At 42.5% G+C, this 18,291-nt stretch overlaps 1 protein-coding gene across 2 annotated transcripts in view; it reads left to right on the top strand.

The window, feature by feature from the left end:
- CRB1 (crumbs cell polarity complex component 1) overlaps positions 1 to 18,291 on the top strand; it is a 189,886-nt gene that overhangs the window by 111,152 nt on the left and 60,443 nt on the right. Inside the window, exons 9-12 of one of the 2 annotated variants that reach the window (XM_069737362.1) lie at positions 3,656 to 4,556; positions 4,715 to 4,759; positions 8,230 to 8,358; positions 11,346 to 11,472. In XM_069737362.1, coding sequence (XP_069593463.1) covers positions 3,656 to 4,556; positions 4,715 to 4,759; positions 8,230 to 8,358; positions 11,346 to 11,472 — 1,202 coding nt within the window. The remainder of the gene's footprint in view (positions 1 to 3,655; positions 4,557 to 4,714; positions 4,760 to 8,229; positions 8,359 to 11,345; positions 11,473 to 18,291) is intronic. The other variant, XM_069737364.1, reaches the window with a different exon arrangement.

Below are 18,291 nucleotides of genomic sequence, written 5' to 3'. Positions count from 1 at the left end.
GCAGAGGTCACCGGTATTTCCCGCTGGGCTGCAAGTCCTAGATATGCGAGTCACTGGGTATACAGTGTGCTTGTCGTACTGGCCGTTTCTGTTCCCTGAAGCACAGCCCAAGCCCCACACCACGTACCGTACATCTGCAATGGAAGTAACAGCCCACAGGAATGGTCCTCTGCTACAGCCAGATTGTCTCCCGAGCCTGGTTCAGATCTGGTCATGGTCTCCTACTGATGCTGCTTACAGATCTTCCACTTGGGTTGGGTACGGATCTTCTACTAGCGCTGGATATGGATTTTCTTCTGGTGCTGGGTACGGATCTTCTACTGGAGCGGGGTGCAGATCTTCTATTGGCAGTGGGTACAGATCTTCCTCATAGCTCAGACCTTATTCGGCATCTGATTGCTCTCGGACAAGTCTGTGGTGATGGTGGCTGTAAGCCAGCCTAACAGCCACACCAGGGGCAGACATATCATTAGTGCAACCTGTGCAGCAGCCCAAGGGGCACAAGGGGTAAGGGGGCCCATATCAACCTCTAAAGCAGGTGCAATTTTGCATTTTTAGGAGCTCTTGGGCTGCAAACGGCCTATATATTGTTCTTGCACAGGGGCTCTTTTCTATCTGTGTCCACCTTTGAGCCACACGACCTGCCCTGGTACTGATACTGTCGCCATCTCCCCTTCTCAGCCCTGCCAGGCCTCTTACAATTAGTAACTGCGACACAGGTATGTCCTGACCTGGTGTCGTCTTTTAAACTGTTGCTGTTGGAAAATAGGTTCCTACAACTGTAATTCTTTCTTTACTTTTACTTTTGCATTTGACCAGCAGATGGTGGTGTTCACTTGCAATTACTCAGCTGGGCATCAACTTAAACTGTAGTCTTCCCTCTTGTCCACTTCCTTACAGAAGAGTTAGTGAGTTGAGGAATGTCGAGTTAATGTGGATATGAAAGTAACCTGTCATGAAAGTTGGTATTTCACATGAAGAGTAAGACGCTATACAAAGTGTACCTGTCCGAGGAGAGAGTAGAAGAGCCAAATAGTTTGTCACTGTTTAGCTTTCTTTGATTTACTTGCTGTCAGTAACACTTATGGTTGTTCTCCTGTCTATTCACATAAATCAAATACAGGTCCTTCTCAAAAAATTAGCATATAGTGTTAAATTTCATTATTTACCATAATGTAATGATTACAATTAAACTTTCATATATTATAGATTCATTATCCACCAACTGAAATTTGTCAGGTCTTTTATTGTTTTAATACTGATGATTTTGGCATACAACTCCTGATAACCAAAAAAACTTGTCTCAATAAATTAGCATATTTCACCCATCCAATCAAATAAAAGTGTTTTTTAATAACAAACAAAAAAACCATCAAATAATAATGTTCAGTTATGCACTCAATACTTGGTCGGGAATCCTTTGGCAGAAATGACTGCTTCAATGCGGCGTGGCATGGAGGCAATCAGCCTGTGACACTGCTGAGATGTTATGGAGGCCCAGGATGCTTCAATAGCGGCCTTAAGCTCATCCAGAGTGTTGGGTCTTGCGTCTCTCAACTTTCTCTTCACAATATCCCACAGATTCTCTATGGGGTTCAGGTCAGGAGAGTTGGCAGGCCAATTGAGCACAGTAATACCATGGTCAGTAAACCATTTACCAGTGGTTTTGGCACTGTGAGCAGGTGCCAGGTCGTGCTGAAAAATGAAATCTTCATCTCCATAAAGCATTTCAGCCGATGGAAGCATGAAGTGCTCCAAAATCTCCTGATAGCTAGCTGCATTGACCCTGCCCTTGATGAAACACAGTGGACCAACACCAGCAGCTGACATGGCACCCCACACCATCACTGACTGTGGGTACTTGACACTGGACTTCAGGCATTTTGGCATTTCCTTCTCCCCAGTCTTCCTCCAGACTCTGGCACCTTGATTTCCGAATGACATGCAAAATTTGCTTTCATCAGAAAAAAGTACTTGGGACCACTTAGCAACAGTCCAGTGCTGCTTCTCTGTAGCCCAGGTCAGGCGCCTCTGCCGCTGTTTATGGTTCAAAAGTGGCTTTACCTGGGGAATGCGGCACCTGTAGCCCATTTCCTGCACACGCCTGTGCACGGTGGCTCTGGATGTTTCCACACCAGACTCAGTCCACTGCTTCCTCAGGTTCCCCAAGGTCTGGAATCGGTCCTTCTCCACAATCTTCCTCAGGGTCCGGTCTCCTCTTCTCGTTGTACAGCGTTTTCTGCCACATTGTTTCCTTCCAACAGACTTACCATTGAGGTGCCTTGATACAGCACTCTGGGAACAGCCTATTTGTTGAGAAATTTCTTTCTGGGTCTTACCCTCTTGCTTGAGGGTGTCAATGATGGCCTTCTTGACATCTGTCAGGTCGCTAGTCTAAAGGTACCGTCACACTATACGATTTACCTACGATCACGACCAGCGATATGACCTGGCCGTGATCGTAGGTAAATCGTAGTGTGGTCGCTGGGGAGCTGTCACACAGACAGCTCTCCAGCTACCAACAATGCCGAGGTACCCGGGTAACCAGGGTAAACATCGGGTAACTAAGCACAGGACCGCGCTTAGTAACCCGATGTTTACCCTGGTTACAAGCGTAAAACTAAAAAAAAACAAACAGCACATACTTACATCTGGTGTCCGTCACGTCCCTTGCCGTCTGCTTCCCGCTCTGTGACTGCCGGCCGTAAAGTGAAAGTGAAAGCACGTCACCGCTGTGCTCTGCTTTCACTTTACGGCCGGCAGTCACAGTGCGGGAAGTAGACGGCAAGGGACCTGACGGACACCAGAATGTAAGTATGTGCTGTTTGTTTTTTTTTTAGTTTTACGCTTGTAACCAGGGTAAACATCGGGTTACTAAGCGCGGCCCTGCGCTTAGTTACCCGATGTTTACCCTGGTTACAAGCGAACGCATCGCTGGATCGCATCGCTAGATCGCTAGATCGGTGTCACACACACCGATCTAGCGATGACAGCGGGAGATCCAGCGATGAAAGAAAGTTCCATACGATCTGCTACGACGTACGATTCTCAGCAGGATCCCTGATCGCTGCTGCGTGTCAGACACAGCGATATCGTAACGATATCGCTGGAACGTCACGAATCGTACCGTCGTAGCGATCGAAATGGCATAGTGTGACGGTACCCTTACCCATGATGGGGGTTTTGAGTAATGAACCAGGCAGGGAGTTTATAAAAGCCTCAGGTATCTTTTGCATGTGTTTAGAGTTAATTAGTTGATTCAGAAGATTAGGGTAATAGGTCGTTTAGAGAACCTTTTCTTGATATGCTAATTTATTGAGACAGGTTTTTTGGGTTATCAGGAGTTGTATGCCAAAATCATCAGTATTAAAACAATAAAAGACCTGACAAATTTCAGTTGGTGGATAATGAATCTATAATATATGAAAGTTTAATTGTAATCATTACATTATGGTAAATAATGAAATTTAACACCATATGCTAATTTTTTGAGAAGGACCTGTATATGAACAGATCTGACTTGATTGATGCTGAACTGTTAAATCCTAAACTGACTGACTAAAGCTACTTTTGCGTCCAACCGATAATTATTACACCCTGCAGTAAGACATTGACCTATGATAATTTCTGTTTATATTTTCGTTTTGTATTACAGGTATTTCCAATGCACTGTTCAGTGGTAATGGACAAGCCATCAGTTTCAGAAGTAATGGGAAAATAATGAGGGACCTCACCAACCTAACCATTGGCTTCCGGACGGTAGACTCTGTATCTGTGCTACTGCATGCCCAACGAGAACCAGAAATCATTAGGGTTAACATCCAGAATAAATTTCTACATTTTCATCTGCAAAGTGGGAACGACCTCAATGCAGTGAATCTATTGAGTAAAGAATCAGTGAGTGACAGCCAGTGGCACACTGTCACCGTATCAATGACTGCTCCTGGATCCCACTCCTCAACATGGCAGATGGAAATAGATGGAAAGCCAGAGAAAACCGTCAGTTCACTCGCAACAGGAAACCTAAATTTTCTCAAGGAAGACACAGATATTTACTTGGGTGTAGACATTGATGGAATGAACAGGAACTTTACGGGATGTCTTGGCACAGTGCTCATTGAAGGAATACACTTGCCATACTTTGCGGATAGGGATTATCCAGTGGTCAAACCACAAGTAGAACAATTTGTAAAAACGTCTCTTGAGATTGTTGACCTCAGATGTTTAGTGTCTGATCCCTGTTCCTCTAACCCATGTTTGTTTGGAGGCATCTGTCGCGATGTATTCACCCACCCAGTCTGCATTTGTCCGGAAGGAAGAAGTGGAGATATCTGTGAAAATAAAACCACCATGTGCCTGCCTAACCCCTGTGCACATGGCAACTGTACTATCAAATCAGATGGTTATAAATGTGAGTGTAAACCAGGCTACACTGGACGTAATTGTGACTTCTTTAGCTGTCACGGTCGTCCTTGTCCTAGAGGTGCCACCTGTGTTATGAGATCGGATGGATTCTTTTGCCTCTGCCCAGCTAATGTCACAGGGAAGCATTGCAGGTGAGAACTAAGCCAATCTCATCATGACGTATGTTCTTGCATTTAGGGACAGTATATGCTGTCCATTCTGTGTTGTGAAATGGGTAGTCGTAGAATCTAAAGTCTGTCCATCTACATGTCATTCCATAACTGCACCTTCATTTTTATGTCCTTCACAGTTTGTCCTCATCATCTGCAAAAACATCTCTGAGTTTGGTAAGAATGTATGTATCATCTAACGCTAACAGATGTGTGTATGTGATGTAGCTCCCTTAGCTGCTTCACCGGTGAAACATGGCGCCTAGACAAATTAGATTACAGTCAGATGAAGTCACCATTTTCAGTTTTCTTGCAGGGTTAGGTGAGGTAGTTGTCACCTGAATCAGTCTCATGTTTATGGGGACCTTTCGGTTATGTGCAAACATAGTTTTTGAATACCTTTTTGGAGCAGTTCCGCTTTAAAAACGCACTAACATCAACATGTTTGCCCTCTTAATATATAGCTGTCAACATATTATATAGCAGTGTGTTCTTACAATTGCTTATTTTACCTTTCTACCCAGTTAAAGAGAATCTGTCACCTCATTTTGGCCCTATAAATTGCGGCCACCGCCATCAGGGGCTTATCTACAGTATTCTGTAATGCTGTAACCTGAAAGATAAGATTAGCAAGCTAGATTATACTCACCCAGGGGCGGTCCGGTCCGATGGACGTCGCAGGTCCGAGTCTGGCGCCTCCCATCTTCATGCAATGACGTTCTCTTTTTTGCTTTCTGTCGCAGCTAAGGCACAGGCGTACTTTATCTGCCCTGTTGAGGGCAGAGCAAAGTACTGCAGTGCGCAGGCGCCGGGAAAGGTCATAGAGGTCATAAAGGTCATAAAGGTCATAGCGCCTGCACACTGTAGTACTTTGCGCTGCCCTCAACGGGGCAAATCAGTACACCTGTGCAGGAGCCGTAACAGGAAGCAAAGAAGAGGACATCATTACATGAAGATGGGAGGCGTCGGAATCGGACCTGAGGCGCCCATCGGTCCGGACCTCACCGGGATCGCCCCTGGGTGAGTATAATGTAACTTGTTTTTCTTATCTTTCAGGTTACATTGGGGGCTTATCTACAGCATTACAGAATACTGTAGATAAGCCCCTGATGTTGATGGCCGCAGTTTATAGGTCCAAAATAAGGTGACAGATTCCCTTTAACCCTACTGTTCTGTTCGGGTCCATATGACCCAAAATTAAATTTGAGACCCTGCAGATTATTTATTATGCGGATATGAAACTTGTGATTAATTGACTTTTCCTCATTGGAGGGGTTCTTAGTTCCTCTAGGGACACCCAAGAAATATGGCACTAATCACACCAGGCCTTTGATCTCTTCTCTAGGCACTCCAGGCCCTATCTGATGTCCCAACAGGAAACTGTCTCTGTCCCTTCCACTTAGCCCCTCCCAGCTACAGATGCCGAGATGTTTGTAATGGCACACATCTTTTCTCTACTCCCCCCCCCCCCCCACACTGATAATGGTGTGAGATTAGATTTGCAGGAAGTGTTTGTACAGCTCTGCTCTACTTCCCCTCTCCCCAATATAACAGTGCTCTGGGACAAGAGCGTCAGATGTCGAGACGTTTGTGATGAAACACATCTTTTCTCTACTCCCCCACACTGATAATGGTGTAAGATTAGATATGCAATAAGTGTTTGTAATGACACACAGCTTTTCTTTACCCCCCATACTGATAGTGCTATGAGATTACATATGCAAGAAGTGTTTGTAATGATACACAGCTATGCTCTACTCCCTCTCTGCCACACCAGCAATGCCATGGGATGAGAGTGGCAGATGCAGAGTTGTATGTAATGATGCACATATCTGCTCTACTCCCTTCCCTGCACACTGACAGTGCCATGAAATGAGAGCTGTAAGGATAGTTTGTAATGACACACATCACTGCTCTACTCTTTTCCTCACTTCCTCACCAGTGAGATCTGCGAGGAGAGCAGGGCTATGTGTCTTTACATGTCTCACAAGGAGAAAGTCAAGGCTGACATTCAGGGGATTGTGCTAATGATTGGTCAATGTTCTGCAGGGGAAAATGTACACACCCCAGAGAAGAAACTTTGCTGGTGAGTGAAAACTATACCCTAAACGTTACAAGCTATTATCTTCACAACTCTGCAGACACTATTTTATTCAGCTCTGCATACACTATTCCATACAGTGACCAGTTTAACATGCTACAGATCATGGAAGGTCCTCTTCAAGCAAGTTATTTTATATGTTTTTATAATAATAATATAATAATAATTTTTCTTTATATAGCGTCAACATATTCCGCAGTGCTTTACATTATAGAGGGGACTTGTACATTACAGTATAACAATAAACACAGATAAAAACAGATTGCAAGAGGAATGAGGGCCCTGCTCACAAGCTTGCAAACTATGAGGAAAAAGGGGGGACATGAGAGGTGGATGGTAATAATTGCTTTCGTTGTTCGGACCAGCCATAGTGTAAGGCTCGGGTGTTCATGTAATGCTGTATGAACCAGTTATCAGCCTAAATATGTAACAGTACAGACACAGAGGTCTATTAACTGCATAAAGCATATGGGAACATGATGCAAGGAATTATTAAGGATTATGGTTTAAGTTTTTTTGAATGGGCCACACAGGGATAGTTAGGTTAATGCTTTGAGGCGGTAGGCCAGTCTGAAGAAATGCCTTTTTAGGGCACGCTTTAAACTGTGGGGATTTGGGGATTAATCGTATTAACCTGGGTAGTGCATTGTATTGGCGCAGCACGTGAAAAGTCTTAGAGATGGGAGTGGGAGGTTCTGATTGTTGAGAATGTTAACCTCAGGTCATTAGCAGAACGGAGGACAGGTTGGTAGGGTGGTAGACTGAGATGAGGGAGGAGATGTAGGGTGTTGCTGAGCCGTGGAGAGCTTTGTGGGTGAGGGTAATAAGTTTGTACTGGATTCTGGAGTGGATAGGTAACCAGTGTAATGACTGGCACAAGGTAGAGGCATCGGTGTAACGGTTGGTGAGGAATATGATCCTGGCCGCAGCATTCAGGACAGATTGGAGTGGGGAGAGTTTGGTAAGAGGGAGGCCGATTAGTAGAGAGTTACAATAGTCCAGACGAGAATGAATAAGAGAAACAGTAAGAGTTTTTGCAGAGTTGAAAGTAAGAAAGGGTCTAATTCTAGAAATGTTTTTGAGGTGCAGATAACAAGAGTGAGCCAGTGATCGGATGTGGGGGGTGAATGAAAGCTCGGAATCAAGTATGACCCCAAGGCAGCGGGCATGTTGCTTGAGAGTAATGGTGGAACCGCACACAGAGATGGCAATGTTTTTAGAGATGTACTGGAATTAATCTGCTCCCATGCATGTGTCATATACATGTCGTCCACATCTTGTAGTAGATATAACATCCTGTTGTTGGTGATTGCTCCACAGTGTCTGAACACTGTAGATAAAAAGTAGTTGGAAGTAATAAAGTTTAAAAGATCTGCATTGGCGAACAAGGTTATGCAACTTGATTTTGTGAATGTTCTGTAGCTCAATTCACTTCTGCACCTAGGGTTTTATGGTCCAAGTCACCATGTAGCCATTACCTCTTTCTACTACTGTTTATGTGTTCAGTATAACTGTTCCTCCAAACTCAATATCCTTTATATCTAATTATTACAGCTATAATATAATGCCTTCCATTTTCTGTGGCGATGAAAAGAAAAACATAACCTGCTATAACCACAGTAACTGCACTCAGGAACTAGGGGTGCTAGGATGTTCTTGCCAGTCTGGATATGCAGGAGATCGGTAAGTTGCACCATGGCCCCCCATTATGGATTTTACTTATATGATATATTAAACATCCTTTTAGAGTAAATCTGACCACTCCTAGATTGCTGTTGATCAAGAATGCATGTGTCCTGACTGGGGAGAGGGGAGAAAGCTGATTCCAAACACCTTTGGGGGCTTCTAATTTACCCAGAGAACAAAAGGACTGGGCATGTTGAAATCCAACAGCCTGATCCTTTTTTGCTGTTGTGATAGCGTCAGAACAGGCCCCGTATTATACGGATGGGTTCAGTCAAAAAATAATTTAATGTGTATGGCCAACAGAATCTGAAAGGAAATCCTTTAATACAATCACTTGAGATCTGTCCTTGGTGAGAGGCAAACTGATGGGGTATCTATGGAACAAGTGGTGGCAACACCCTGAACGTTCCTTTAACCCCTTTGCAACGTCATCATGTAAAATTATGTCATGTGGTCACAGCAAGTGTCTAGAGCGGTCTCAGACACTGAAATGCCAGCTGTATTACACTGCCTATAACAGCAGTGACTGGAGCTATCTCTGATTGCTGCTGTTTAACCATTTAATACCGCTGTCAATCACTGAGAGCGGCATTTAAATGGCTAAATTCACCAGTGCTCATCGGCCACCCCATGACGTAATCACAGGATGGCAGCCGTGAGCCTGCTGAAGTCCCCCATGGCTGCCATCTTGGTCCCTATATGAAGCCCCTTCTGTGCATCTTCATTGGGAAACCACAATTTAGCTCAATACTACAATATACTACAGTGCTTCAGTATACAGTAAAAGTGATCATGTGATCAGTCATTCAAGTCAGCTAAGAGAACTAAGGAAAAATATTAAAAAAGTTTTTGAGAAAATATAAAAATATTAAAAAAAATCACCAACCTCTTCTCATTTAAAAAGAAATAAGAAAAAAATATTTTTAACCGTACGTTAAATAACGAAAAGAAAAATAGAGTCAACATGAAAAAAATATATTTCTTTTCCAATTGCTGCACTCCCCACAGAAAAATGCAATAAATAGCAATCAATACACTGGATGTAAGACAAAATGGTATCAATAAAAAAGTAAGCTCACCGTATATACAGTTTAAGCAAGGAACAAGTCCTGACACAGCTCCAAGGGCCGAAATATAAAATATTACTGCTCTCAGAAAATGGGGACGCAGATGAAACGGCCACCAGGGCCGTGGGGCACTCGGTATCGGGTCCAGTACTTAAGGGGACGTGTCACGGTGGCGACCCGGTCCGTGGCCCGAAGCGCGTATGTAAAAGGAATATTGATTAAAGTTTATGTTCATGACGCCACCTGTGGTATTTGGTCAGTAGGGACCGACGCTGCTTAAAGAGGTCCTCTGGGGTGATGGTATGACAGCTAGATGGTATAACTTCCTACAGGTGAAGTGTATCCCCAGGGCTCCCGGTGAGTAAGTGAAGATGGTGAATGGCGCAGTAAAGAATGAGGACACAAGTTTGCAGTCTCTTTACCTGTTTACTGAAGCTTCAGGCAACCGCAGTCCAGGGCACCAGATCACAGGGCAGGCAGGGTTCGGCCGGCTTGGAAACGAATCCAGAGTCCCCTTCACCAGGTGGAGATGAAAGCCTTCCTCAAAGCGCAGTGGTGTTGTAGTCCCTTACTGCCTATGGCTTCTGATAAGGTCCTCACAGTTCCTCTCTGTCCCCCATAAAGGTTAGGACACAACCTGTATGACAGGTGAAGCAGGCCTTTTTATAGGGTCTCCATCACGACTCGGGCCCTATAAGTATCACTGTGTCTCCTGGGTGTAAAGGTGGACAGGTAACTTGAAGTTCAGCTGTCCTACCGGTTTCAGCTATGCCACTTAGAGTTTAGCACGGCCACGGTCTTCTGGCTACCGGTATCTGTGCCAGCCAGGGAGGTAGCTAATTCACTGCTCTGCTCCACTGGTATCACTCTCCTGTGCCTTTTCTCTTCTGCACACTTTCCACAAGTTGATCGTTCTTTCTAAGTTCTCTTTTCTCCAGGAGTTTTAGTACCTCAGACTACATGGCCCCTCCAGACCTTCTAACACTCTATGTCTGTCTGCTCTCTTCACTGTCCTCTGACAGTCTGACTCAAATCTCCCTTTCCCTCCAGACCAAAATGTATTTATAGGGGAGTTCACCTTAAACCAGGTTTAGCGCTCCCCCTTCTTGCCTGGAGTATGAACATGTTGTGTGTATGTGATTACCTGGTGAAAGATACCCTTCATCGCTTCCAAGCGTTACATCACTCTCCTCAAGGGGAAAGCAATGCCACTGTGACGACCAGGACCCTGGCGAGTCACACTGACCACTTTTTTTTTTCAAAGCTTAGAGGATTTTTGACAACTAAAATGTAAAATACAACTTGTATGTTTGATATCACTGTACTTATAATGACCTTTAGGATCATGCTGCCAGGTCATTTTACCAAATAATGAATGCTGTAAAAGCAAAACCCAAGAGATAATAGTGATTTTTTTCACCATTTTACCACCCTCCCGTTTTACAGCACCTTACATGGTGCCCTTACCCTGCCCTAAAACAAGCCCTCATATGGCTATGTGGATGGAAAAATTAAAAAGTTAAGGCTTTTGGAAAAGGGGAGTAAAAACAATTAAAGCTCAAAAACTGAATATTTCCTGGTCTTAAATGGGTTAATAGAACTATAAAGTATCATTATCTTTGTAGAGGTCTTATGGATGCATGCAGACTAAGATAATCAGGGGCGGACATATCATTGGTGCAGTCGTACAGGGGCCTAAGAGATAAGGGGGCCCATTTCTACCTCCAAATCAGGTGCAATTTTTCATTTTTAGGAGCTCTTGGGCAGCAAAGGTCCCATATATTGTTCTTGCACAGAGGCTCCAGTGTCCACCAATGAAGATAATGATACTTTTTAGCTTCATACCATGAATAACATTGGTTTTTATAAGGAGGCAGTGATGTGATGAATTTGTAATACATCTTATTGGCATTTCAGGTGTGAGATTGACATTGACGAATGTGCTTCAAACCCCTGTCTGAATGGGGGCATCTGCCAGAACCTGCCCAATCACTTCCATTGTATTTGTGATATGAACTATGCTGGGGAGATCTGCGAGATTGATGTAAGCGACCTGTCATTTTATGTGTCTATGCTGTTGTGGCAAAATCTTTTCCAATTATTGTCCTACTTGATCCTGCGCATGGAGGATGATCCGGCAGTGGAGTGGGGAGAGCAGGATTATGAGGAATAGCAAGTAGATTTTATTATTCAAGCACAGTTAGATGTCTACCAAGACCTTCAGTACAGTCAGGACCTAAACTGGAATATGCTATTCATTACTCCCCAAGGAGCAGCACCTATGGAAGAACGGACGTCAGGGCCACAACGCAATCCTATGCTTTGTCTCTGGCACACAAATATACCTTTTCCATATCTTCTTTAGACATGAAGGTGGTGGTGGAGAGTGGCCACACAACCCAGTTTCCACTGCAGCGAGTGGGATTGGGTGCCACAGCGTCTTCGAATCAATAAATGTTCTAGCAGTTGGACCTCAACTAATGAACTAGTTTTAACACAGCAAATAGATATATCCTTTATGGAAACCATTTCCTTATTTTAATATGGTGCATTAAGCTTTAAGGGGCATGTTTCTCATAGCTTTAAAGAATAATCACTGTTTTAATATGTATTTTATAAATCACTGCTACACATGAAAATAAGTGACTGTAATATGGACTGATCTTTTACATTCATATGTAAAATCTGCATTCTCTAAAGACCAATTTTACCTGTGAACAAAGAATTTTGAGAAAGAAAAAAGAAAGATTTGTCCAGGAGGAGAATGAAGCAGATTTCTTTAATAATATATATTACAAAGTTTCTTATTTTCACATGTACTATTGATTTATGAATATAATTGAATAGATGGTTATGGTACTTTTTAAGCATACACACGTGGTCAAAATTTTTGGTACCCTTTTTTAATGACAGAAAAAAACACAATGGTCACAGAAATAACTTGAATCTGACAAAATAAATAACTAAATAATCTATGATAATGAACAATTGAAAGTCAGACATTCCTTTTCAACCATGTTTCCACGGAATAAAAAAAAAATAGAACCTGAAAATCATGAAATAGGCCTTGACAGAAATGATGGTACCCTTAACTTAATATTTTGTTGCACAACCTTTTGAGGCAATCACTGCAATCAAACTATTCCTGCAACTGTCAATGAGACTTCTGCACCTCTCGACGGGTATTTTGGCCCACTCCTGAAGAGCAAACTGCTCCAGTTGTCTCGTGTTTGAAGGCTGCCTTTTTCCAGACGGCATGTTTCAGCTCTTTCCAAAGATGCTCATATATTTAGGTCAGGGCTCATAGAAGGCCACTTCAGAATAGTCCAACGTTTTCCTCCTTAGCCATTCTTGGGTGTTTTTAGCTGTGTGTTTGGGTCATTATCCTGTTGCAAGACCTTTGACCTGCGACTGAGACCAAGCTTTCTGACACTGGGCAGCACAAGTCTCTCTAGAATCCCTTGATAATGTTGAGATTTCGTTGTAACCTGCACAGATTCTAGACACCCTGTGCCAGATGCAGCAAAGCAGCCTCAGATCATAACAGAGCCTCCTCCATGTTTCACAGTAGGGACAGTGTTCTTTCCTTGATATGCTTAATTTTTCCGTCTGTGAACATAGAGCTGATGTGCCTTTGACAAAAAGTTTCATTTTTGTGTCATGTGTCCTTGGGACATTCTCCCAGAAGCTTTGTGGCTTGTCAACATGTAGTTTGGCAAATTCCAGTCTTGCTTTTTATGATTTTTTTCAACAATGGTGTCCTCCTTGGTTGTCTCCCATGAAGTCCACTTTGGCTCATACAATGACGGATGGTGCGATCTGACACTGATGTTCCTTGAGCTTGAAATTCACCTTTAGTCTGTTTAGAATTTTTTCTGGGCTCCTATGTTATCATTCGTATTATCCATCTCTTTGATTTGTCATCAATTTTCCTCCTGCGGCCACGTCCAGGGAAGTTGGCTATAGTCCCATGGATCTTACATTTCTGAATAATATGTGCAGCTGTAGTCACAGGAACATCAAGCTGCTTGGAGATAGTCTTATAACTCTTACCTTTAACATGTTTGTCTATAATTTTCTTTCTAATCTCCTGAGACTTTTTCCTTCCCTTCCATGTTGAGTGTGATACACACCATGTCACCAAACAGCACAGTGAGAATCTGTAGCCCTATATACAGGCCCACTGACTGATTCCAAGATTGTAGACACCTGTGATGCTAATTAGTGGACACACCTTGATATAACATGTACCTTTTGTCATATTATTTTCAGGGGTACCATCATTTCTGTCCAGGCCTATTTCATGAATTTTTTTTTTTTTTAATTCTGTGGAAGCATGGTTGAAAAGCAATGTCTGACTTTCTTTTGTTCATTATCATAGATTTTTTTTTAGTTATTATTACTTTTGTCAGATTCAAGTTATTTCTGTGACCATTGTGGGTTTTTGTGTCATTAAACAAGGGGTACCAACAATTTTGATCACGTGTGTATAATGCAACGTTAAATGTCACTAGTGAAATTGGTTTATACATTCTTTTTTAATGGGAACCTGTCACGAGGTTTGTCCCATATGAGTTATGGCCATCACCTTTCTGGCCTGATATACAGCGTTCTATAATGCTAAATATCTGCCCCAATCCAGCCTGCAAGACAAGAAAAAGACCTTTTAGAATATTCACCTCAGGGACGTCGCTGTCTTGGGCTGGCGCCTCCTCCTTCTTGCTTCATGTGGATTACGCATCTTATGTTTTCCACATAGTGTCTCCCAACATTGCGCTCCTGTACAGGCATACTTTTCTCTATACTCTGTCGGACCGGGCGGCAGTCTGGTCTGATGGGTGTTGCAGGTCCAGGCCCAGCACCTCCCATCTTCTTATGATTGCCACCCTCCTGCTTGCTTCATGGCTCCCCGACATCGCGCTCCTGCAGGCGTACTTATCTGTCCTGTTGAGGGCAGAGTAAAGTTCTGCAGTGTGCAGGCGCTGGGTCTGTCTGACCTTTCCCGGCACCTGCGCACTGCAGAAAGAAGTTTTTAGTCTGAAAACTTTTCTATAGATTTGGGTGTTTTTCAGCACATGGCTCGTGCACTTTTGTTTGCCCAGACATATAAGAGTGCCGTCTGAACAGTTTTACAGATACTCATTGTACAACACCATAGTTTTGCTGTGATTTACTGAAAATCCCTTCAACAACGCGATATGGCTAGCTACTATGTTACCCGTCAGATGTCTACCTGTGTCGATAGATCTTAAGAATATCTTAACTGATTATGTTTCTTGTCAAAATCTTCTGTGTTCATCTCATTGTGTTCTCATCACCTTTTGTACTATGTGTTGTTTTTGTGATGTTTCTGTTCTCTCTGCATATTAAAATCTATACTCTTTATTTTTATTATGTGTTTGTTCTTTTTTTTAAAATTTTCTGTTGCCAATATATTCAACATCATCGTCTCATCATCATCATTCTTCCAGATTAAGCTGTATCTTTATTTTTTTTTTATTATTGGTTTTAGCAAAAAAAAAAGGTTTATATTTTATATACAGTTTTTTAATGTATTGTGAAGGTCACTGATTCTGGTCATTACACAGGAACCTTTAATTACTTTCCTGGCCAAGTGATGATCACATTGTTTTACTGCTCAATACTGGAACAGTGCAGTTATTAGAGCCATGTCTCAGGCTTTTCTAAAAGAATAGAAAATATTGACAGGGATGGGTCTATTACATGACAAACACAAATGGCACTGAACAGACCCCATTAATTATAATAGAGTCCATTGAGGTGGGGGAGGCTGTCATCAGAAAACAGAAAATGTGACTGGCCCATAGGGGAACAGGAGAATTCCCTGGTGGGCCCCCGTCCAGACATGTATGGGCAGTACTTGACATAATTCATTTGATTCACAAGGTACAGAAAAAAGCAGCATCTCATCATTAATTTACCAAACTACCCAGTTTATTATTATATAGAGATTTAGGTAATTTTGTGAATGAGAGTAATGCTGTATTTGCATGCAGGTGGAAAGTGCCCCCCAAAGTCAATGTTACTGTTGGGCCCTTGTCAACCCAGTTGGACAATGATCGGGAACAATTAATTATGGGGGTGCTGAGTTTTGCAGTCTCTTTGTTCAGATACAGATGACCTATCCTATCCTATCCTAATATGGCACCAATATAAAAGACCCTGACAACCCCTTTAAGAATTAGTACCATATATTGGAAAATTGTATAGACATGTACATTCTGTATTTTTGTTGTGTGTTTCATTCTACTTGTTTTGAATATCTTTTATTAGTTGAAGTATTAGTACTCTCTTACCAACACAATAACTAAAAATAGTCCAATCTTGACTCACAGTATTCCATAAGGTGAGGGCTAGAACATGAAACCACTGAAAACACAATCATACACCTGGGGAACAAAGGTTACCCCATCTAGTCCGATCCCACACATTGCACAAAACGGTAATGATACAGACGTGTTAGAAAAGAGACAAAGAGAAGAAGATAACTCGCAGGGCCCATGATAACCCCCGCAGAACCAGACAATGGAGCCGTAGAAGAAGGTGGCATGGTCTGATACATTATGCTTAGTTTTATGTTATGTGGCTGGCTGCATATATTTCACTTACCTGAGGATGAACTAATACTAGGAAGAAGACAAATCGGCACTATGAGAACACAGGAAGCGAGCAGAGGCAGTGCAATGTTGTGGGTAATGTTCTTCTTGGAAACTTTGGGGCACGCTACTCGTGTAGATATTGCTTTGACAAATATCACTTATCTATACATTGTACAAACCAAATACACATGCTTTATGACGATGATATCTCCAGGGCCTTTTCATCCTGCCACACTTTAAGAATTGTTCAGGAAAGGCTTTAGGAACATGACAAAGAATTTCAAGGTGTTGATTTGGTCTTCAAATTCCACAAATCTCAACCAGATTGAGCATTTGTGGGATGAGATAGAAAAACAAGTCTGTTTAATGCCACAAGACACCGTCAGACATCTTTTGATGACCATGCTCTTAAAGATTGAGAATATATTTAGCTGCACAAGTGGGATATTTGCCTACACAAAGAGAGTTAGGCCTCCTTCACACGTAAGTTTTTAAGCACTGCAAATTTGGATACACGCACACCCATTGTATTCAATAGTGCTACACACATGCCAGTTTTTTCACACTGACCTTGTGTCCATGTGAAAAATCCACAGACATGTCAGTTTTTAATCTGCAGCATGGACAAAATGCGTACCACACACGTGCACACTGATAATGTGTCATCAGTGTGACATATACCGGCCCCTGGGAAGAAGCGGTACAGTTTGCGTTGATCCCAGGCACCAGCTGCTGAAGACGGCTCTCATCGTTGTCGTCAGGTCCCTCTGAGATTAGCATGCGACCAGGCGACAATAATGGGAGTTGTATTCAGCACCTGCTGTGTACCTCCTGTGTAAAATTAAGAATTAAATCTGAAAAAATGGCATGGGTTCTCACGTAATTTTCATAACCAGCAGAGGGAAAGTTCATGGCTAGGGGCTGATGTCAACAATCGAGGAAAAGAGACAATATCCCAAAAGGTTCCCATAGTATTAATAACAGCTCACAGCTGTTTGTTTAGCCTTTAATGACGATTTTATGGGGGACACCAGTAAAAAAAATGACGTAGGGTTCTCTTTTAAATTCAAACCAGCAAAGACTAAACAGACAGCTGTCAGTTATTATTAGCCTGGGAAGGGGCCAGGAATATTGTACCCTCTCCCAGACCACCAACATCAACCCTTAGCCACCCCAGAAATGGCACATCCGTAAGATGCACCAAATCTGGTGCTTAGCCTCGATTTTCCCACTGTGGCGGTGGCCAGTGGGTAAGAGGTTTGGGGTTGATGTCAGCTTTGTATTGGCAGCTGACATCAAGACCAGCAGTTAGTAATGGAAAGGCGTTTCTGTGAGATGTCCTACTACTGACCCCACAGTAAGTTTTAAAATATACACACATTAATTAATTCTGATTACTTAAATCATTTGGGAGATTTAATTTGCTCTGAATCAAAAGTGCCCACATAACTGTGAAAAGATGTTTAAGATGCTCAGAGGTCTCTCCAGAACCCAAACAATAAAAAATAGAGGAGAGGGAAGAGATTACTAACTAAAAAAAACCCAATCTACTCACCTGTCTTAGGCTCTCACCTGATCCCTTATGCCATAGCTTCCCAGGTCCTCTGTGAGGGCTTCAATTATACCAACCCTGAGATCTGTGCAGAGGACCAGAGAAGAAGCTTTGGAGTAAGGAGAGAGGTGTTTTGGTGGGAAATTAGTAACAAATTTGATTCACTCATCTGTAGTCACCAAAACATATAATAAAGTATAGTATACCTATCATTTTTAAAAATATGTTATTCTGCTCATTGTTGGGAGACCAGGTTCTGCACAATTACAAAGCGGTCTATGGGCACAATAGCAAGTCTTTGAGCTCGTGCAGAGCTGTGTATGGAACCATAGACTTTCTGTTGAGCACATACTACACATACAGCTGTTTCTTGAGCAGTCGGTGGAGGATTCAGTTGCTGGATCCCCACCAATCAGTAGCACATATATACTGAGGCATATTATATTTTTATGAAAATCGTTATACTTTAAAATAAAGATAAAATAGTTACCATAGATGTATGCAGAGGTGTCTTCACATATATTTATATCTGATCTTAGAGAAATAAAATGTGGCCTGATATATTTCATGTTCTAATATACAGTAGAGGAATTCGTCCCTAGAGGCATTGCTTATTGTGGAAAATACAAAAGGATTATCCATAGAGGCTGTGTATATCCCTTTGCAGTGTCTGTTGGCATGACATAAGTCC

The sequence above is a fragment of the Ranitomeya imitator genome, chromosome 8 (assembly GCF_032444005.1).
Source record: "Ranitomeya imitator isolate aRanImi1 chromosome 8, aRanImi1.pri, whole genome shotgun sequence".
Taxonomy (NCBI): domain Eukaryota; kingdom Metazoa; phylum Chordata; class Amphibia; order Anura; family Dendrobatidae; genus Ranitomeya; species Ranitomeya imitator.
The sequence above is the reverse complement of the archived record's forward strand: the minus strand, read 5'-3'. Positions and strand labels throughout refer to the sequence as shown.